The sequence below is a fragment of the Vidua chalybeata genome, chromosome 1 (genome assembly GCF_026979565.1).
Source record: "Vidua chalybeata isolate OUT-0048 chromosome 1, bVidCha1 merged haplotype, whole genome shotgun sequence".
In the NCBI taxonomy this organism is placed as follows: domain Eukaryota; kingdom Metazoa; phylum Chordata; class Aves; order Passeriformes; family Viduidae; genus Vidua; species Vidua chalybeata.
The window spans coordinates 141616995-141640361 of NC_071530.1; the positions used below are offsets into that span (position 1 = coordinate 141616995).

Sequence of the window (23367 nt, forward strand, 5' to 3'; positions counted from 1 at the left end):
GATAATGCTCAGTGGTTGCATGGAGATAAACTTGGCCCACAAGAGAATCACAGAATACCTCGGGCTGGAAGGGACCCACAAGAGCAATTTCATGCCAAGCCCTGCAAGCTACTGAAGGTTTAAACTGCATTTCTCACATGTGTTCCAAGAAACTCATTCCAGGGAGATCAGACCCTGCAGCTGTTATACTTCCAGCTTTCTCAAAGCCAACCAACTTAGAAAACCAACACCTTTGGGAATAAACACACAAAAAAGGAGGTGAGCAAAAAATCAGATGCATTTAAAAAGCAATAGAGATCCTGGTCCTATTTACTGTTGGCAGGGAGGCACAGAAGCAGACAAGCTCTTCTAGAGTTCCCCCCAGCTGTGGTACATCACCCACCCTGTGCATGATACACTACTTGCAGGAGCTCCTCCTGCTAGGAAATTCAAAATCACTTTTTCCAAGCCAGGCTTCTACCACCAAAACGCTCTTAGTGTAATTCAAGACAAGTGCCCTTCATTCTCTTCCAAGGCCAGGCTGGATGAGGTCCTGAGCAACCTAACTTAGTAGGAGGCATCTTCTGCCATGGTGGAATTAGAGGATTTCTAACATTCCTTCCAACCCAAACCATTCTATGATTCTGTCAAGAACTGACAATCCTGTAAAAGGTAAAACATGGACTTGAACACAGCAATGTTTTCGAGTTTTAACTACCAATGAACTTTTAGCTACACAGTGCTTTTCACTCCTATTTTTTCTGAAACCATCTGAACAATTGCAGTTTCATTCCAGTGAAGATTTTTGTTTTCACATTATAACAAAAAGATATCCTACCCACAGAATCACATCATGACTGGGGTGGGAAGAAACCTCTACAGATGACTTAGTCCAGCTTCCTTCTCAAAACAGGGTCACCTACAGCATGTTGCTCAGTGCTATGTCCAGTCGGGTTTGCAGTATCTTCAAGGATGGAGACTCCACAATCTCTCTGGACAACCCAATCCAGTGTTCCATCAGTCTCACAATAAAATGTTGGGTGTTTTGTTATGCTTAAATAGAATTTCGTGTCCTAACACTGAGAACTAGATCTCTCTTTTTCACTCTCCCCCCGCAATCAAGTACTCACACATGGGTAAGGTCCCCTTGAACCTTCCCTTCTCCAGATTAAATAATTTCAGCTCTCTGAAGTCTTCTCATATGACATTTGCTCCATTCCTTAACATCTTTGTGGCCCTTTACTGGATTTGCTCCAGTATGTCCAAGTCTCTTCTGTAACAAGGAGCCCACTTATTGGCACAGGTCCCAGATGTGGGTGGTCACCTCTGCCTCAAGGGCAATTGATGAATTATGGTCATCTTGGGGTCCAGCAGGACCCCAAGGGCCTTTCTGGGGTCAGCCCCAGCCTGTAGCAGTGCATGGGGCTGCTCCTGCCCAGGGCCAGCACTTGCCATATCCCTTGACTGGGCATCATGAGGATCCTGTCACATTCCTCCACCCTGTCCAGGTCCCTCTGGATGGCAGCACAACTCTGGTGCAACAGCCACTCCTCCCAGTTTCACGTCATCTGCAAATGTGCTGACACAGCAGCACAATCAACCAGGTTCATTAACAATGAGGTTAAACAGCTCTGGCCCCAGTATCAACCCCTGGGCCACCAGTAGTGACTGTCCACTGGCTGGACATGGCTCTGTGCCCAGACATTCAGGCAGTTTTCAGTCCACCTCACTGTCCATGCGCTAAAGGCAGGATAAACAACATCCACCACTCTCTGCTTGACCACTCTGCCCATCATCCCTGTAGAAAGGTACCCAAATTCAGTTAGAACTAGAGAGAAGTGACACACAGGACACATTACATTTTTTAAAGTTTAAATAATGATGATCCTTGAACTGTGATTCAGTTTTATGCTTATTTAGAACAACACACATTCCTGCTTTGTTTAAAAATAACCAGTTTATAACATCAGAGTGAGGTTTGTATTACAGTCAGTCAGGTAAGGAGCTATTTCTTCCCATATATCCCCTGGAAAAGCACAGTTGCTAGAGCTCCAGCAGAGATGCCATCAAGATAAATGTGTTCTTGAGTGAAAAGAATATGCCACAGCCATTCATATGCTGACTTGTTCTTGCTGCCTCTTGACTTAAATTTATGATCTATATTAAGGTTAAGGATAAAGACTAAGTATGTGCTCTGAAATATATATGCTAATGAAGATGGCTTCCTTTGAAGCCAGTTGAGAGGGAAATATCTTGACTTCTACCTACTATTGAGTTACACAATTACCCCCCCCACCCCCACCAAATTTACTCAATTTCCATTTTGAAATGCAAAAAACTTTACATCTCTGCCGAATTGAAACAAAATGCCAAACGTTTCTAAAACAACCCCAAGATCACAGGGAAAACCACGCAGAGGCCAAACTTTTCAAGGAGATTAGTCAGAGCAACAAAATGCAGTCCCTCAAGCTCTTCAACCAAAGCATTTCTGATTTTCAACACCCACTATCTGAGCCCAAAGAATACCGGCAAGGTGTATTCCAGCTGCCTGCCTTAATTCCCTAACAGTCCACACATCCCCATGAGGTTTTAATATGTTGGTTAATCTGATAACATTTTGAAGCATTTTTTTCTAACAATTTCTTAGAAGTGAATTCTCATCCCTCTTTCTCTTATCTGTCCTCTGTCCTACTGACTCATCATTTCCCCCCGCCGTCAGCCCAGTTTTTAACACCCAAACACTGTTTTCTCTCACACCTCCCTATTTGACCCATCCATTCTATGCACTCTAAGTACAGCTCCACAGCAGCAGCAGGCATCCCTCACATATGTCACATCCCTGTTTGAAAAAGCTTACATCCCATTTTAACTACCATGACTCCAGTGCTACTTTTCCTCTTTTCCTCCTATCTCTCCTTCCTCACTGACTCCACATTGTTTTTTTCCCAGTTGTGAGCTTCTAACAATCTTTTAGGCCTCTCTTCCACAGCACCAAGTATTCAGTATGAGCAGCTGGACTTCGCACTGTGCTGCTACGACAGTTGGGTTTTGTGTCCAGTGCCAAATTGTCATTTAAATGCATTAACATCTCCCTGTTGCTGGTACAAACCCAATCTCTCCTGGTGCCAGACTTGGCTAGAACCCTTTGCTGTCACTGATGCTGTCTGCCAGCAGTTCCTCAATGAATGAGTTTCTTTAGCAGATTTCTTCACTCACATGAGTAGAGGCCAAACATCAGGTCAGCAAGGAGGCTGAAGCTATGACAGGATGAGTGAGTGTCTCAGGCAGAGGACACACTGAGGCAACAGGGATGGAAAACCTGTCTCAATGTCATGACAAAATCTGCCACACTTGTGACAAAAAAATCCTCATTTTTCCACATTCTAAAGAAAAACCTTTACTATCACCTGGTCAAAATAATTCTGTGCCCAGTTAGTCCTCATCTTCTAGACTGAAGGGACATTCACACCTTTCTCGCTATTGGTGCTGTACCTCAGACCCTTTTACCCAGAACAGTCTGCAGGGAGACATTGAACTGTAACTTTCCACACCTGAGTGACTCCAGCTTCACCAGACTGGATCCTTAGTGGTTACATATGTACTTTGGTGTTAAAAACCAAAGTAAATTGACAAATAATACACCAACAGCATTGCAGAGGGCAGGAATGCACCATATCTATGGTTAGATACACTGTACCTATGTACCTCTCTACCTGGACATTCCAGGCCCAACTAAACTTTAGTTAAACGGCTCATCACAAGAAGGAAACTGGACTGGCCTCAGCACGAGTTTACCCCCAGTCTTGTGCACACAACGGGTGCTCATCCTGTGGCAGCTGCTCAAATTTAACTGGAGCTCTTGGAAAAGGAGCTTCCCCAATTTCCCAGACACCTATCATGCACCTCATACAAACAAACAATGCCCACGGTGATCTGTGCATCTCACCCGGTGGAGAATCAGACCAGCAGCCACGGGACAGAGGCCCTGCTGTCTGTTCACTGAATTTCACAGAAGTCTTTGCACATTTTCCATTTACTATTGTGTTCTGGATACAGCCCGGTCAAATCTGCTTCAAACTGTCTAGAAGACCTGGTATACCATTGCCAGAATCTGCTCTGCCAAGTTTCCAGAGCTGAATAGGGAACTAGAGGCTGTGAATGCAGTTTAGCAAAGAATCTGAGCTGCTTTTCCAAAAGTCACTTAAGACATTAAGGCAAGTCTCCAATAGGGATGAGGCACTATTATTTCTTTCAGGCCAAGAACGTAACAACCTCCCTCTTTATCCAGTGAAGGACAGCAGCCCTTTTATTTTCTGCCAACAGAAATGCCACTCTGCCAATCCCACACCACAAACAAAACCAGTGTCTTTATTTTTAATTTAGTAGTGTTTAGTCCTGAAGGAGAAAGACTTTATTGTAGCTTTGTATTTACTCCAAGTCTGGAGTACAGTCATGTTAAAATGAATTCTCATCCACCACTATTATTCTTCTCTACACTTACACTGATTGCAAAAGTCACTCATCTTCTAGACTCTACAAGCCATGTATCAAAATCATCATACAGCCAAGAGTCCCAGGAGTCAGGGAAATTAATGTGGGACAGCCCCAGGAGGTATCCATCACATCTGCAAATGCTCATTTCACTGGCTGGGTGACCCCTGTGATTCAGATGCAAAAGACTTTGCTGGCTCATCTTCTCCCAGGATTCAGACTGGGCAGCAAATCTTCAAACTCAGCCCCACCGTCTGATATGCTGTGAGCAGAGGACTTGGTCCTGAGGAGCCAGAAACTGCACACAGCTCAAAAGCCACAAAGTGCTAACACTGGGTTTACCTCAGCTTACCCACAAGTCTAAAGTTTGGGACATAATTAAGAGTTAGTCAGCTATTCTTCCTCTCTGGAAGCAGGGGGATGCAACATTCTCCAAAGGTGCCTCTCTGACTCCCTGCATGGCTCAGAGGGATGTACAACTTCTAGACAGCCAGAGTTAAGTGAGACAAATACTACCCCCTGCAAACAGAATGACAAGCTGACATACTGTAGATTCCTCCAGCAGTACTATTAAATTACAAAACTGCCAGTTTCTATAAATTGATTCACTAAGATCAGCAAAACCAGAGTCTGCTCCTGTGGGTTGAACATTTAATAATTCTTCAAAATTATGGTGGGAAAAAAAAAAAGAGAGACACAGATTGTGGAGAAAACCAGAAAAAAAAATTGGTTTTGCATGGGTGGTATGTAATGCTGAGAATAAGCACAGTTTGACATAACTGGCATTTAGAAGACAGGAAGCAAAATATTAATGTTAATATATAACTAAATACACTTTCCCCTTAATTACTGCTTGCACTCTGCCAGTGGCAGGATGCTGTCAGAAGGATTCAAAGAGTTTGGGAGAAAATTCAAACATTTTAAATACAAAATAAAATCTAATTGCACAGGCAGAAATTGGGAATGACCAGTGTGTGTTTGGAGGCATCAGGGTTGGAAAGCCAAAGGCGAGTGAAAATGAGGACCTTTCTCTGTGCAGTCATAAAGGCTGACACGGTTTTGACTGCACAGACAAGAGTATCAGGAAGAATGGAAAGTAACTCAGAATTTCCTATTTGTTATAGCTATCTTGTGACAGTCTCTGAAGTACTTAATGCTGTGTTTTAAAGCACTAAAAAACGGAGGTTATTTACTTGCAGAAATAACAGTGCTACAGGGGATTAATGAGATATACAGAAAAGAGTGGTTATGTTCCAACGGTGACTAAGTGTAGTTAAAAGAATGGACATATTTTCAATGAATATTTTTCAATATGCATATACACTTACCATGGGGAGGAATTACTCAGTATGAAACACTGAGGAGTACTAATTCAAAGCAGCAACTGAGAACAGTTAAAAATGAAGGTTAGGAAGTTTCTTCCACACAATTGAAAGCAAAATATATCAAAGCTGTAGACCACAGTTTGTAAAAAAGCTACAGCATCACCATGCCTGCAACATCTGACACAACACTGCCAGGTGCAAGCAGAACAGTCATTTATGGATGGCAACAGCTATGGATGCTTATTTTTTTTCTAACATTCACACATCTCCAGAGCATCCATGCAAAGAAAAAAGTATATTTAGGAAATAGAGAAACCCCCTCACCTTTTATTCTAACCATCTGTGGCACTACCACTCCTTCTGCACTTTCTTACAACATGGAGTATATAAAAGAAATCACCACATCACCAACTAAAGGACACTACCTGCAAACTTTACCCAGAATAAGATTAGATGAGGATGTGAGAGAAAATCTGCAAAAACCACAGTTTATCAGAGGACAACCCTGGTATGTTAGAAGACACCTATGACTTGTCCTGCAGCAGACTGTTTCTTTCTTAAACAGGTGCTTCTGGCAGCAGGAGCTTTCCAGCCTCTAAGTTGCTGTCCTTGCCCTCTGGTCTCTGTGTGGGCACTGCCTCATGTATGCTTTAAGTTCCTTTTTTTTTTTGATTATCTGTTTAATTTAGCAGACTGCCTTTTTCATGCAAAGTAATCTACAACAGAGATCCCCACTGCTATGCAACACAGAACATTGGCATCACTTGTCACAGAAGCTAAAATGAAAACCAAAACAAAAAAAACATTGTAATTTGCTGCTGTCACGGAGTGTCAGAAAGAACAACCAGCAAGAAAGGAGCAGCTCTTCCCTGCTGGAAAGTTTTAAGGAAGTAATTTGTTTCCCTGTCACCCGCTTGCTACCAAACTGCTCCACTCACAAGGTCGGCTTGCTTTACAATAGTCAGCAGTTTCCATCCAATGAACCAGTTATTTCATGGGGAAATAAACTCTTCTGTTTCATGGAACAAGCTGTCTTGCAAAATTCATAGTTTCATTGACCAAAAGCAACATGGCACACGGCAGGTCAATCAAAACCTGTACAAACTCTGGACAAAAGGCAGGGCTGAAACTCCATTACACTCCAAATATTCACCATGGCTTAAAGAATATTAGAAGACTGTAGGAATTAACATCAGCATTGTATTTTTGCTGCAGAGGCTGTAAGCCAGTACCCTCCTGCCTGCAGCATGTGAGAAATTCCACCCTACATCAGACAAAATACACTCTGCAGGACTGGTTCTGCCATACACAAAGGGGTCATGAGATACGTAACACACATGGAGTAGCCCAGTTTTAGCATGGAAAACCTACATTTAGGTGGGGAATTCCCATCTTAAGAATTCTCCCAACATATGAAAACTGAGCCTTGAAGCCTGAAGGATATCCATATATGACTGAGTTCACAAGTACCCAAACCCCTCACAGGTCATCTTGATGACCTACAGAAAAATGACATGCAACAGCCTTTTGGTTTTCCTAGGACTTTATAATCTGCCAAATCATACAGCCAGGCCATTCATCTACTGCAGAGATTAGGAGAGGACTATCCTCTGTGATATTAAGGTTTCCAGTGGGGGTGAGAAGAAACCTCTTCTTTTTTTAATAGTCATATGAAGGACTGCCCTGCTCCTCAGCATGTCAGCACAATAACCCTTGCCACAAATTAATACAATCCAAGAAAAACATTTCTTTTCCCAGAGAAACTATCCCCGTGTCTGCTTCCCTTTACAATGCAAATGAGGAATACAAATGAAGATGAGACCACCTATCACAGCATGGGCTGTGATAGGGATGGGATGTTTTCCTATAAACACTGGCTCTGATTGAAGACTGACATTCCTTAGAACATTGTGGAGCTCTCAGGGAGCACAGTGTATAGAAGGAAAATGATACCCTCCAGTGTTCCTACATAAAAAGGGGCAAATAACTAATAGCAGAAACCATGCAGAAAAAGAAAAGTCACAGATCTTCATGAAAGCCTACCTGAAACTTCATCAAAAGAGGTTGTTCCCCTTTTAATATTCAACTGGCTTTTGGTGTGTTCTTTGGTAGCTTGCCACTTGTATTGGAAAGGTCAATCACCTGTAAACATTCTTCTCTTCCTGTGCAAGGACTCCTGTCCTTTTTTATCCCTTTTCCTTTCATGGTTTCTTCTATGATTCAATAGCTGAGATGAGCAGAGAAGCCAGTCTGGGGGAGGGAAACCTCACCAGCCCTTTGGAATCTTCCAATGTTCCGGCATGTCAAAAGCGCTCTCAAGGCACAGAGAACAGCAGGAATGTACCATGAATGAAAATCATTTCCCCCCCCCCTGTTTTAATAAGACCCCTATGCATTCCCATGTAGGGAAAATGACTGAGAAGAATCTCATTCTCCTCACTTTCCTTGTTATTAGCTGGAAGTAACAGACAAGTCATTTTTGCAGAACTATAAAGAAACACCACAGTGCAAACAGACCACCCTGCCAAACCCAAGCAGCACAGCTGTGCAAAGACAAGGTAGCACTCCCTGTTATTGTTCTACCAATCCATGGTATTGCTCAGTGGAAACATCTTCTCAACAGGAATGGCAGCAGTAGGTCCCACATGGCAAATCTCACCCTTTGGATCCAAGTTTTCTAAACAGTGAATGGTCCCACTCAGGACCCTTCATATTCCATAACAAGATACTCTATTTTCTAACAGATAAATCAATACTCACATGTTTGGAAGTACTTAAGCTCTTCAGGCAAAACCTTAAGGTCCTTTTCATATCAACAAGACACTCTGATAAGCACAGTATCAAGAACAGAACACAAAATGCCTTAATTTAAGGTCTCAAATACTTTTGGTATTTTACAGCAACTTAATCTTTGCACACATACACAGAAGGAGTAACTCATGACTGTGAAGCAGCATTTAGTTCTTCAAGCCATTGGCTCACATAGTGTCCACTTCTAAGTTGAAGACTGTTAAGTCAGAACTGTTTCCTGCCCAGAAAAGGCCTTACCTTGGCATCATCTACTTACAGAAGTACATCAGCACTCTAACACACACAGCTGTCTTCCAACACAAAATAAAAAAATTCCTTCTGCATTTATCTTGCCTGGCTTCAGAATCTCAAGTTTGCCCAAACCGTCAGCCCACAGCCCCCGCCCTGCCCCAACGTTATTTTGAAGCAACACTGGATGCCAAGGGTCCTGAACAATGAGACAAGGGAAAAGCTTTAACAAACATCTAACAAAGACTTTTAAATGGGACCTTGAGTTTGGGTTATTAAGACTGGCTATTTTCTTAATATTTTGGATTGAAAAATTCCAGAGGCATAAGACTCTTAGAGAAGGGTGATAATTCCTCCATACTCTATTAAGGCCTTCAGTTTATATACTGCTGCTCTGTCAGCTTGTCATAAGACCCTGTAAAACATCAGACCAAGAAGAGGGAAATGTAGAAGTGTAACAGACTCTCTGAACAGCAGGAATGAAGTTCAACTACACAACACAACCACAATGGAGTAAAACAACAGCCAGCCTGTACGGGTTCCCAAAATTAAATGAGAGCATCCTTACAGTACAGATGTTTTACTCACAGCACTTCTTGCACAAACATCCACAAAAAGGACTGACCAATAAGTAAAAAAAAAAAACTTGAGGAGCTCCGAAGTCCAGGAAAGTTCAAAAAGGTTTAGTTTACATACAAAAAAACCTCAGTTAATTCCAAAAGTTCAAGTGCAAGTGAACTTCTGATTAATATTAATCACAAACACCACAGTTTACCATGCAAATATTTTAATTATCTAAATTGCTCTCTTCTGAGCATGAAGAGACAGAAGTACCACTCCATACTGGTATTTCCTATGACAGCGAAAAAGGACCGTTTGCTTATAACTTAAATATAATAAATTCCTGTTTTGTATAACTGAGGCTGAATACCCACAGGATATTAGTAATATTTCCCCTCCAGCAATTGGTCTAATAAAGAAACACAGAACAGCTTTGCTGTAGTACAAAAGTTTACAGAAAGTTCAACAATTTAATTAAAGACAATACAAAATATGTTGTCTGAATTCAAATAATTTATGTAAAAGTACACGCATGAGAAAATACTGGCAAGAAGATTTGGGTAACCCTATTATCAGATGCATGTTCTTTGTTCCTAGAGATAACATACAGTCAAAAATACATTTATAATTTAAATTACAACAGAAGACAGTATTTCAAACGTAATTTTGGGTCTACCAGCCCTTCAAGGCAAAAGAAATCCCTGTTAACACAGGACAAACTGATAGAATTAAAAAAATAGAGCAATACTGAAGTCACTTAACAACCCTGCAGTGTTTTCTTTTTCCTTTTATCAAGGAGGGAGAAGATACCAGAAAATAAAGGGGACTTTGTCTTCTCAGTTAGGCTTTTAGTAAGTGTGATAAGAGCATCAGCAATTACTTTCATCCATATACCCCAGAAAAACCTAATGGAGAGACAGGGCACAGATCAGGCACAGATCTTCCCTTCCACACAAAGCAGTGCCATGTCCACACAAGTGTGGATCCTGCAGCCAAAGGAAACTACCTGGTTCTCAGGGGGGCAGCTTGGCCCCAACAAACACCTTCTCTGAGCCTCCAACAGCACCACTAATCCTCTCACATCACAAGTTCTTCTTCACCTTTATCAAATACTGAAACCCCAGAAGTCACCTTCTTCATTATGGTATCAGACTGAAATACCCAATATTTCTTACCATGTGTCACTTGCCCTCCACATTTTTGTGGTCAACTAAACAGTTTAACAAGACGACACATGATTAACTTCTTTCAAGATACTTTAGTTCATTGATTCTCAATAAAAGCACTGGTTGCAGTACAATAGTTTGACATACAGCAACAAAAGGTACTCAATTTACATGCACAAGCTATTTAACAATAGTACACAGTCTTTCCTATTGCCATTATTAAACAAATACTACTGTGTCAGCTGGCACAACCTTCCAATTGTTCTCATGAGCTGTAATAGAGTGATGAAAACAGTGTTCCAATGGTACAATGCCAAAAAACAGAGATTTGGCCACTGCTGGAAGATTCCAATCAAGATGCCAGTATCATAATGGGAAACAGTGCTGAAGTAATTGTAAAAACAGCAACAAAAGAAGCTATACAAAATTGCTTTGACTTGTACTTCAGTTTAAGAAAAACGTGAAAAATACATACAGCTTTGTATAGAAACAGAAGTGCATGCAGAGGCAGAAAAGTTAAAAGTTCAAGACAAGTTCAAGTTAAAAGACAAATGTGTGGATGAGTACAAAAACCTCTGAACACTGAAGTACTGTAAACCAGCAGCAATCTGTTGGTGAAGGAGTGCATAATTGCCTTTCTGGATTGTTTTTGTGGGTTGAGGTTTTAAATTTTTTTTTTGTTAGAGTTGTGGGGGTTATTGTTATTTGTTTTTTTATTTAATTTTATTTTAACAAAGCTTCCACCTTTGAAGCACAAGCCGAAACGCCTCTGCATAAGTGTCTGAAGCTTGGCTGAGCTTTCGCTCAATTTCAGTTCAGCTTGGTCCAGATTTTCATGGCTTAATGTGCAAAGTACAGCACATACTATTAGGACCGCTCACTCCAAGCTTTCAACATTTGCTTTTTAAGAAACAGATACAAGTGTCACCTTCATTAAAGTCAGTTTCAGTATTGCAGTTAAAGGGTTTCTAGAAATCAGAACAGAGAAGTCAGATTTGTAACAATGAGAAAAGCAATGAGCTTTGTAAAACACAAATGTTACAATAAGACTTTTCCTATAGCAAATAAAATTCATCAGGGGACTTGATTGTTTTTTTAACATTTCTTTCGAAGTTTCAGAAGTGCTCACAATTTCAGCAATAAAACTTTCAAAGTGCCTTGGCTGTGCCACTTTTTAGTGGCTTTTCCAAATGGTATTCAAACAAGTAAGAAACCTTCTCCTCTAAGGGACAATTAGCAGTTTAGCATTATGCTATTGGCAAGTAAGATCCTGAAATATTATGAATGTTCAACAGTTGTCATAATTTTATTCATAACCATATAAAAAAGCACAGTTACATGATACTGCACCATCAAGTCTATCATATGCCAAGTAAGACTACAAAAATAAAAGTAAAAAAAAGTAAAAAGGCCTCAATTCTCCTATTTTTGTTGTTTGGTTTTTTAAACTAATTGTCTCAGGGGAAAAAAAGTAGGAAAGGCTTAATCTTAAAAACAAAGGTATTATCATCAAATCAGGTCCTCTAATCCAGACTGATGGTATACTTTTCATTTAAACTGAACCACTCATTACAAACTTGCAATGTCAGCATTCATTCATACCCTGAACTGTTCCCTGGCCTCATCTACCCAATCAACTATTCACACCTTATATTCAGCAGAACAATACAAAAAGTTGTTTGTGGTTTTGAAACAGTTGGTCTGAATTCTTTAATACCACACTCAAACCAGAGGAAGACAATTTTAAGGATATTTCAACTCAATTCACAAAACACTGTTTAGAAAGGGAAAAAAAGAGACATGAATATGGAAGTACAGAAGGTATTAAAACACCACTTTAAAAATGGACTTGGTAGAGAGCCTACACTGGAAACACTTACCTTGTCAAAGCATCAACATGATCGTCTCAGAAGACAATTCAGAGACACTTAAGTCAGAATTGTGAAAAAAATGAAACTATACTGTCAAAGATCAATGAAATATGTAATCTAAGGCAGTGCAAAATGATGGCTGGTGAGGGGCAACCAGTCTCCTTGCAAAGTGAGGGACTTCAAATTACTCATCACTGACCTTCTTAATAATCTGCATTGAAGGACCTGATGAACACCAGAGATATTTCTGTCATGCAATTACAACTGTTAAGCAACCAATATGCAGCTCAAGAGTGATACTGTCATCCATGGTAGATTATTGACGTAATAATCCATTAAAGAGTAAGTTCAAAGGGGAAAGTGGTAAACATCTTGCCATAAGTGAGAACACTTCAAAAATTTACAATTAAATAAAAAGTTAGATGATATCTTATAAAAAGAAGTACTGAACACAACAAGGCCACAATAAATTAGTGTTTCCATAAAATGACATGCTGAAGGTTTTGATCCCAAGTCTATACATTTTTTACTGTCTGTTAATTCCTAAATATTGACGGCATAATTGAATAATTGAGGTACAGTAGTTTACATTTGTATGTGTCTTGTAAAAAGATTATTATTTTTCTTCCAGTTTTTCTTCCTCCTCGCCAAAGAACAACAAAGGAAACATTCCTAAAATGCAGCCAATGGTCACTCCAATAGCTTTACCCTAAAGAAAGAGGGGGAAAAAAATTAAGTTTTTCACTGATCAGTTATTACTCATTTCCCATGTACCACCACAACCAGGGACACAGAACCCTTGTTCTAGTTTTCAGCTGGGAATCACATTTTTCTTAGCATGCAGACTAGAAACCACAGTCTATGAGAGAGAGACAGATATGACAAGGTTAGAAACAGTGTTTGCTGTGATAAAAGACAACTCTGAAGAAGGAGGTGGGCAATGATCATGAAGAGCTGCACATGTGGTAAGGGAGGAAACAGACATTCAAAGGATTAGCAGAATGGCCAAGAAGATAGAAAAGAAAAGAAAAAAAAAAAAAAAAAAAAAAAAAAAAAAACAAAAACAAACCCAAAAAAACCAAACAAAGAAACAAAAAAAAAAAAACCAACAAAACACCAAACAACACCTACACACATTTTAGGTGCAATTATAAATACATCTGCTTATATCTGGTACTGCAAATCATCAAAGGAATGAGTGGCTCCTTGCAAACACAATGGCTTTCAAAGGCACAAGGCAAAACCAACAAAAAACTGGAAAACATTTCAGTTGACCTGAATGTGTAAGTCAAGAGGAGAGTAAATGAAGTAAGACAAGCACCCTCCAAACCACATCGATAGCAGCAGGTGGACAGTGTTGAAAAACTTGAGACACCAGGTAAAAAAGACAAAATGCTACCAATACAGAAAAAGGTGCAGAGAAGTATTTTCACAGAAAAGGAATATGAACAAACTGAGTGCAATGACAGGGTTTTGCCACAGGCTCAGCTTTTACTGAGAAGACTCTTAGACTATGGAGCAGCCCCCTGACAACCTGCCAGCTCTTCACTGCTCTGTGCTTTGATCTATCACTGCTAAAACCTGACTTTTTCTCCCCTAACTTTTCATCAGTAAGTGCTATTTCTTTTCCCTTGAATCTGCTAAAGTTTTTTTCCCAATGAAGGCTCATTCTGGCAAAGTGAAGTATCTGTTTCTTTACTCAGTTTCTGATAATCTGTTTCTTGAATCATTGCTCTCAATGCTGAAGTGGGACCACTTCAAATATTTAAATGTTAAGTAAGTAATCACCCTGAAAATGCATCTGCAAGGTGAGTGTCCTGTAACTGTAAACACAGGCAGTGACTATTACTCAAGTGCTAAAAGTTTGGCCAGAGAAAAGCTGCTTCTTATCCGAGCTAATTATAGAATATTTGAAATTAGTACAAACCAGCACAGGTACATGAATAGCAAGCACTTGGCAAAATGTATAGGAGTAAACTACTAAGTGGTCATAACTTCCAAGTAAATTATCTTATCACCATAGCCAGAGTTCAACCCAGGTATCTGCACAGCATACACAAAGTCATTGCAGAGACTATCCACAACACTTGGGGCTGGCTGCATACAAAAAACCCACTCAAGCTCAAAAAAATCCAATCTCTTGATTGTCCCTGACATGGGCTCAAGACTAAACCCTCTAGGGAACATGCACTAAGTTGGTGGTCATTAAGGAATAAATTGAAAAAGTGACATAAAAGCATTTATCAGCTAGTTTAAACACAAAAAGCTCCACACCAGCAGTGCTGCCCACAGGATACTCACCAAGTGTGCACTGAGACGGGTCTGCCACATGTCAGCTTGTTTGGGTGTCAGGTCAGGAATTGACAGACCCAGCCGGGAAGCCAAAGCTTCCACATAACCTGCAAGACTGGAAGAACAAGAAAACAAGAACAAACAGTTTTGAATCTCACAGTATCTTCTAGTGAGGGTTTTGAAATACATGAACTTAAAAACCCAGAGCTTTTCCTTCAGCATACCAATAAAGTGATTGAGAGAAAACTATGGGACAGAGTTCAGACTTCTAAAGGTCACATTTTTCAATGTAATTTAATTATCTCACTGATTTAATATACAGTATTTCCAAAAAACCTTATGCAGTACAACACATCTGGTGTGACTGTTAATGCATTTTTGCAGAGCTTTTTAAATAACCTTTACTGGAGGAAAGGTCACACACAGACTAGTTAGTGGCAAGTCTTGTAATTTGCAGAAAACAAAACAGAGGGAAAGTGGAAAAAATGGCATAACAAACAGCTTTACTTTCAGCAGTTATGTGAGAATTTCCTGTAAAAACTAAAATAAGCTGTATGTGTTTTTATCAGAAATAGGTATGCCTAGAGCTGAAGACATTGCAGAGCTATTGTTTTAGCTGCAGAGAAGGAAATCTCTTCAGATCATGTTGGGGATAACAACCTGAGAAGGTATATTAGGCAGAGCTATATTATATTACAAAAAATTATTTTTCCACTTTGCAATGAATGCACTTAATATTATTAACACAAGTTCATACATACCCCAGTCCAGCTAAATCTGAAACAAGGTTTCCCAGAGCTGCAGCTGGAGCAAGGAAGAGGGAAAAGAAAAAGGTATTATTTTAGCTACAAACAAAACCAACCAGCTCCCACCCTCCAGTGACCCTCACTTACTCTCAATTTATATAGAACTAAAGACTAGACCTAAGTTCCTTGTATTTTAGTGTTTTTATTCTGACCTTATTACAGTTTAATAAGAGCAGCAGACTAGAATTACTAAGAGGTGCGACTATTTTGCTCAATTTATATGGAGAAAACTTGACAAATACAAAAAGACAACACTAACACCTGGAAATCAACATAACTTTTGAGATCAGAGTTAAGAACAGCTGTGCATTACTGTCAGCTCCATGCAGCTAATGCTGGACACCAAACAAGGCCTTCCAGCGCCTGAAGAGGCACAGGAGCACTGGAAATAGAAGGAGCTGTCACTCAAGTATGCAGCTTTGATAAACATGTCAATATATCCATGAACTGTGTCAATTTAGGAAGAAATACTGTACACAAGTGAACAAAGCTACACACAAAATACAAGATTTCACAGCAGACCTTAGTAAGATAAGCTTCCCTGTGACTGTCTTACATTGAACCAAGGCCTGCAAATGTCCAAATCTTTAACTCACTCTGCTGTAACATTTTCAGTTAAGCTCTCCCTTCTTGTGCTTTTGAGCAATGCTGCACCTGCAGCTGGTGGATCCATGAGCACCCCCTGACACTGCAGAGGCACCAAAGCTGTTGAGCAAAGCTTATCAGTCTTGGCCCAGTGCAGGAGCAGGGTGGCTGCTTGGCCTTCCTGTGGTATCTCACTAAGGCAGAGGAGCCACCAAGAAGTGCAGTAAAAAGACACCAACACTGATCTCCCCTTAGCACTGCAAGCAAACAGCAAGGTACAAATACATATATCCACATACATTGACACTGGGCCCTGGGAACTTAGGGCAGCTCCATTACAGAAACATAAATACACTTTCCCAACTGACCCAGGATTTGAATTACTAGGTTGAAATCAACAACAAGCATTTCAAAAGCTATTTGAACTGAAATTCCATTTCTACAAATGGAATATGTCCTAGCTTTACCCAGAGATTGTTTCTTTATTAGGAAAGGCAGCTGAAAGACTGAGGAAGAGCCATTTCCAGCCCTGTGCACTACTTTCAGCCTAAAATATAGGAATGTGCCATATCAGTCTAAATGTGCTGCAATTTTAATACTTGCCTGCCATAGTTGAAATTCCTAAGACAACTCCAATTGACAATTCTATCTGGGTTCCCTGAAAAATAAACAGTTTTCTCATTATTTGAGGGATTTGGAGTTAAAATAAATTATATTGATACAACTGCCAAAAGTATTGTTTATTGCTTGTCTACGCTAAAAGTGAAAGGATAAATGGACATTTCTTCTATCAGATCATGGAGATCTTATCTTCCTGGCATATATTCCCCTGCTAAGGCAAGGGCCTACTTCTGAAAGTCTTTCAATATTTCATACTCTTGTACCAGGCAGCTGGTGGACAAACCTGCAACCCCTATCCCTGCATAGCATCTTCCCCACTGCAATTCTTAGCTGAATGTAGAGCTCTGACTGAAACTTCTACAAATACCAAGCAAACAAATAAAACACAGTATCACAGCTCCTTATGTTTTCAGCTGAAGAAACAAAGCCACATGGTCTACATTATGAAACACCAATACATGGTGGAAAGATGAGAGACAATGTGCATGAACTAAAACAAGATGTGTTCCAGTTGGATACAGCAAATCATTTTCCATCCTGAGGACAGCTGAGCATTGGAACAGGTTGCTCAGACAGGCTGCCCTTGGATTTCTCAAGTCCCTCAGGACAAAAACATGAACAACTTGATTTCATCTTACAGCTGGCTCTGCTTTGAGCAGGTTAGACTAGAGACCTTGAGAAGGTCCTGAGCAGGGGGACTTTCTAGATAGACCTCACAGGCCATTCTGTTCTGCTCTCCTGAAAAATATGAATCTTACAAACTTGTTCAAGGAATTAAATAGTGAACTTACCGCAGCAATCATAATTGCGTTATCCAAAAATCCAAACCCTACAAAAGGTAATGCATTGTGGAAGAACACTACAAGAAATAAATAACAAAGAAAAAATAAATATTTATAAGAGCATTCACTAGTGCACAGGAACAACTGAAATGTCTAATATTGGTTTTAAGAGAAACAAAGCCAAAATACACAAAATTCCTTTCCTACCGGCCACCTTTTTCTTGCTGGCAGGTGTGGTAAAACCCTTTGCTACACAGAAATGCTACTAATGGCTTGTGAAGAACCAGCTAAACAACCTACGTTAAAAATACTTTTACAGTTTCAGGTGGAAGCCATTTATACCTACTAGTGCATAAGAGAAATACTTAAAACTACACAAACTCTGGTATTATTTACAGACCTTACAGCGATGTTGCAGTTTCACTGAAGATCAAACTGTCTTACCAGACTTCTTGAAATAAAGGCACTTTCTCTGCAAGTCCCTTGCTATTTCTGTGCAAGAGCTCCATCTTCACACATTTCTAAAATTCCGTATTTTAAAAGCATTGTTTTGAGCTAAACAATTCTTGTCAAAACTCCTTCAGCCAAATCTGCAAATGCTAAGGTGGGTTTCACTAGGGTGTAATATAATGTTAATTATATCACAATTTAAATTGTGAATTGTAACTTGCTTTTGTTTGTGCACTATCTTCAGTGCAAGTCAGACTCGTTGCTGCTTCTTAATACATTGCTTAAGAAACCAAGCTCCATCTTTTGTTTCACATATTTTCTTCTTTTTTACTTCTAAAACCCATTAAACCCTTTCTGAAAATATTTTCTGTTGCAGAAGCTTGGAACATGCTGGTCTGAGTAATTTCTAAGAATGAGCACAGTGCTACTGTATCATTCCTTTTAGTCCTGCTTAATTTTTTCTCTCAGGTTTTTGCCTGTAAGCTTTTGAAGGGGTGGGATTGAATTTGCACAGTGTTATCTCCAGCTGAGTTTCAAGGTGCTCACTTCATAATACTAAATACAGCATGAGGACAGACTACATGACAATAATACAGCTGAAAGTTGAAATTTTTCATTTTTTTTAACATTTAAAATGCAGCATTCAGTTTGGATTTGGTTGGAGTTTTGGGGTATTTTTTTCACTTCATGCTGGACTATAACTTCTACATTTTATAAACTTAAAGAGATGCAAACCTAGGAAGAGGGACAAAAGAAGAGTGCATGAACCTCACAGTCATGTGAAAAGAAACTGGTACCCAGTACCTTTTGGGATTCCTTTCTGCAGGCAGTATGAATCCATGACCATACAAAAAATCCAAAGCTACATTCAAGATCTTTCATCATTAGGTACTAGAACATGAATGGTCATCTGTAACTATTTTGTGAGAATACACCTATTTTCTAAACTGCACAGGTGAAAGACTGCAGCACAAAACCTATGAAACTTTCAATTATTTTTAAACTATCACAGGGCAAACCCACCAAAACATAAATAACAAAACAAGCACACAGATATGCCCAGTATTTTCAAAATGTGTGTACTGGAGCTAAACTGACACCTCAAATTCTTGTTGAAATGCATGGAATTTTGGAATTCATGGAGCAAAACAGAACTCCAGTGACAAGGGGGGGAACAAATTAGAAAAAAAAGTAGATATTTAGAAAAGGAAAATATTTGCCTAAATAAATTTGCTCACTGCAGAGTACAAAACCACAAAAACACACTAATTTGGAAACTAAATGAGAATTTGAATCATGATATTATAAATGCATAATCTCTTTCCAATTTCTCTGCAATTCTGTATCACTTCTCAGTCCTTTTAAAACACAAAACCTCCACAAGGCACTGCAGCACCAACACTGCTTGGCTTAGAAAAACAATGTTTGCTGCTGGCTTTGAACAGTGTGCTCTCATTTGGGCTTTCTGTCCTACTTTCTCTAAGCGCTGCACATTCTCCAGCCGAGGTGTTATGAAACAAAGGCAGCAGGGTGAGTGTTGGTGCTTGCTTTGCTTTTTCTCTTACTCCATACAACAGGGATGAGGACAGACCAGCACTTGTGGAACAAAGATAAAGCCAATTCAAAGAGAGACTGCACAAATACTGAACCACATTCAACAAGCATTCTTCTTTTACCATGTCTCAGTTGTCCTGGAGATGGTGGTGCAACCTCCAACTTCTCTAGAGAAGTCAAAATGAAATGAGAAAGTTAGCTGCTTCATCACTAATTCAGTTTATTATCAAGTCTTTACAAAATTTCTAGCAGGCAAAAAAGCAGTTATGTTACTTTACAGCTTTCAAATGGGAAAGAAAAATATTTACACCTACATTTTTTTTTTTACAAAAGCTAACATGGTATTAAAATATTACGAGCTTACACTAGTATTGGTGATTATGCAAAGTAACAGCATACTTCAGAACCAGTCCAACAGCCATCTTAATTTGAAAATTACAAAGCCACACTAAAATTAGAAAAATCAAATCTTCTACAGACAACTGTATGTCATTTTTTTTAGAGGTCCTCTAAACATGCAGCAGAGAACCTTCTTTCCCCCAGAGAGTCTGCAAAACAAATTCTACCATTTATATTCTCACAAAAGGTACTTTTCACAGCAATATAAGAAGGAAAAATAGAGACCACTGATTTTGGTAACAGCAAAATAAGTTTGGTCATTGGAGCATGTTTCAGGTATCCTGGACTCAAATCAGTAAGAGTTTGCAAGGACCAGGACATCATTCCTGAAGCTGACAGAGTACTTTCTCTACAGGAAACCAACACAGTTGTGATCAGAGATGCTGGGCAGAATGCAGCAGCAAGTTACTCATTTAACAGCGGCGAGGGAAAAAAACCTAGCTACTTCTTTAGGTTTCTCTTGAGCATTTCTTAATGTAGATATTGAGCATAAAACCTCCTTTTTAAAACAGAAAAAAATAATTCCCCAAATATTTTCCAATATTATGAACCCTGAGATTAGTTGCTTCCATACTTCTGCTGAGGTAACTTCTACAGATAAAGGTTAAAAATGACAAAACATGGAACCTACAACACTCGAGTATTCAAACTGTACTTGGGAAGACAAGTACATGGAAAGACAGTGCTGCAAACACAGAGTGTGATTAATTTGAGCCTATGTGTCAGCACTGCAGACCAGAGTGAGAATTCTTGCATCCAAGTCTCTCTTATATTCAAAGCTATTTTAAGGAAGAAACAAAAATATTCACTTAAAGTACCTTTGAGGAAAAAACGTTAGATCATAATACCAGTATTCAGCCAACCAGGACACTGACTTCCAAAACAATTTCACTAATTGAAGGACTTTAACACTTCCAAGCTCTAGCAGTTACTGAAGAGGTGCTTCCTCCCTCTGCCCAATATAAACACTACCTAAGCTCTACAAACACCAGATGTACTTACCATGCAAATGGGACAAGTATAGCCCAAATACTACAGAAATAAAGATTACTTTGCTCTCCTCTAGAAAATGCCAAGGAATCCACAGATTCAAAGCTCAGGCTGGAAGAGGAACATGGTAAAGAGAAGGGGCCCCTGTGAGAGTCAATCTTCTGAAGCCTTGAGTATTGACAGCAAGAAAACTTCAGACCAAAATTTTCAGTGTGTTCAGGGTGAATGGGACTGGGGACGGGACCGACTTTCATATGGTCTCCTGTTCTCACAGCTTAAGCAGATCTTTTACAGAAGAGCGGACAGAGAAAGAACTATCTGTACACACCAGTACTGCCCTTTGGGCAGTCTCTTCTCAGAGACAGTAAATTTCCACAACACTGGGGAAAACCGGAGCCACCATGAAACAAAGAGATTAGCTGAGGCCAGTGTTTCCAAAAGCTCCAGATGCCCTGAGGGTGGCCAGGCAACCTGAGTCAACACTGCCACATTCCTGATGAAGCTTCCCTAAACTCATTTGCTCCATCCTGCTGAATGCCAGGGAGAGAATAAAAACCCCAAACCGAACACAAGCACAGGAGGTCACAGAGTGCTGCCCTCCATGGCTTTCTGCTCTGATAGGAAGCCCTCACACCAACCACTGTGGTTCCTGGGCTTCCTGTGGCACTGCCACTGAAACCACCCTTGCTGCAGTGCCCATCTAGTTTCTAGATCTAGGTCTCCATATAAAGGATTTTGTGATAAGAAACTGTAACAATATAAACACATTTCCAGGAAACACTCTACCTCTGAGAAAGACATCTTTTCATAGTTTTCCCTGATTATGACAGCCAGTTAGATTAGATAATTTCAATCTATTTTGGGTATCAATACAGAATACAAAAGACTATTCAGCTTGTCACAAAATATTACAAAGCTCTAGAACATCAGCTCCCTGGATTTAACTACAACTGAGTTTGATAGCACCTGTCAGTCTACACAATTACACTCTACTCAGTCTAGCTAGACTGCTATTAAAAAAAGCTAAAAACCCCAGTGAATATTTGATTTTCAGAAACTTAGCACCAAAAGGAAGAATTAAGGGTGTTTGGTAGAAGGAAAAAGAAATAAAAATGTCTTGCGTCTAGGCATAACGAGAGTTCCACGTTACAATAACTAGAAAGAACATCAGCTCCTCCTTCTAAACATACACCAAGGACTACCTTGGGATGTTTCTAAAAGAAGGGAGGCTGGGGGATGCTACTTCAAGGTTAGAGGAAAGACAAGTCAGTGAAAGATAGAGGGAAATACCAGGGGATCAAATATAAACAAAAATTACTTAATCATTGACATAATCTGTTTCAGTAGCATGGGATTCCTGCTAAATAGGCATTTTATCAAGCAGTCCTTCAACACTATCAGGACAGAAGTTGCAAGAGAGTCACTGGGGACAGCATGGTGGCACCATGCTCTGGAGACCAGACTGCTCCTGATCAGCCATAGGGAGCTCATGCCAGTAATGGCATCTTCCTACTGCACATGCAAGAACTTTATTTTATAAAAGAGAGTCTTGTAAACTCATGTGGAAGCATGTCTGGTTTACAGCTTCCCTCATCATCAAGATAAAAATTGATCTGTGAAAACAATCTGTGATTACACATATATTAATGAGACAGGGAGAAGTCAGCCAGATGAAGTGCTGGTGAGCCCTGCGCATGGTCTGGACAGGGCAGCTCCCTCTCTGCCTGAGCCAGGACAGAGCCTGAGAGAGCATCTCATTCCCCCAGTACAGAGCAGGGCCAAGTCAGACCAGGGGGCTCAGGAGCTTCTCACATGGTACCTGCAGGACCAGGCTCATGGGAAAAGCTGTCCCCTCTGGAGCACCAAAACAAAGCTTTAAAGAACAAAGGCAACTTCTCTGACAACTGATGCTCTGCCTCTGCCAGGTACAGAGCACTGCCCACTGCAGGAAAGCTCAGCTCTACTTGCAGAGGCCAAAGATTGGTCTAAAGCTGGGACATGAGAAAGGAAAAAAAAATTAAAGCAGAAAAAAACGCCCAACCACTGTGGCATGAAAGCCAAAAACCTTTTTACAGAATCACTTCCACTATCACCTTTTTAAAGCATAACATACGTTAAAATTCTGCAAGATATGAAAGCACTGAGAGCCAAAAAATTTCTTAAAACAAATTTTTTAAAACTCTAGATAGCAAAATGTATTTCAGCATAGGGTATCCATAGGAAGTTGTTCTGACTATTTGAATTTTTGAGACTCAGCAAAAAATGAGAATAAAAATATTCAGAGAGTACAGCAAAGGAAAAACAAAAATCTAAATTGCAAAACCCTCTTTAAAGAGCTCAATTCAGTCAAAATCAAATGATTCAGAGTTTAAATGTCTGGAGAAAAAAGAAACCAACTCTAAAGTACTCCAGAATTGCATTTCACAATGGCCATTCACCAGCTCATCCTGCATCAC

The 23367-nt window shown here is 39.9% G+C and overlaps 1 protein-coding gene across 2 annotated transcripts in view; it reads right to left on the bottom strand.

Moving 5' to 3' along the window:
• Positions 1-9604: 9604 nt before the first annotated feature.
• The window catches only part of TMEM65 (transmembrane protein 65), a 30880-nt gene continuing 17117 nt past the window's right edge, over positions 9605-23367 (bottom strand). For both annotated transcript variants that reach the window (XM_053953356.1, XM_053953366.1), the window contains 6 exons: positions 19645-19689; positions 17528-17595; positions 16719-16773; positions 15486-15528; positions 14734-14839; positions 9605-13141 (listed from right to left, as the gene is read on the bottom strand). In XM_053953356.1, coding sequence (XP_053809331.1) covers positions 13049-13141; positions 14734-14839; positions 15486-15528; positions 16719-16773; positions 17528-17595; positions 19645-19689 — 410 coding nt within the window. In that variant the 3' untranslated portion in view covers positions 9605-13048. The remainder of the gene's footprint in view (positions 13142-14733; positions 14840-15485; positions 15529-16718; positions 16774-17527; positions 17596-19644; positions 19690-23367) is intronic.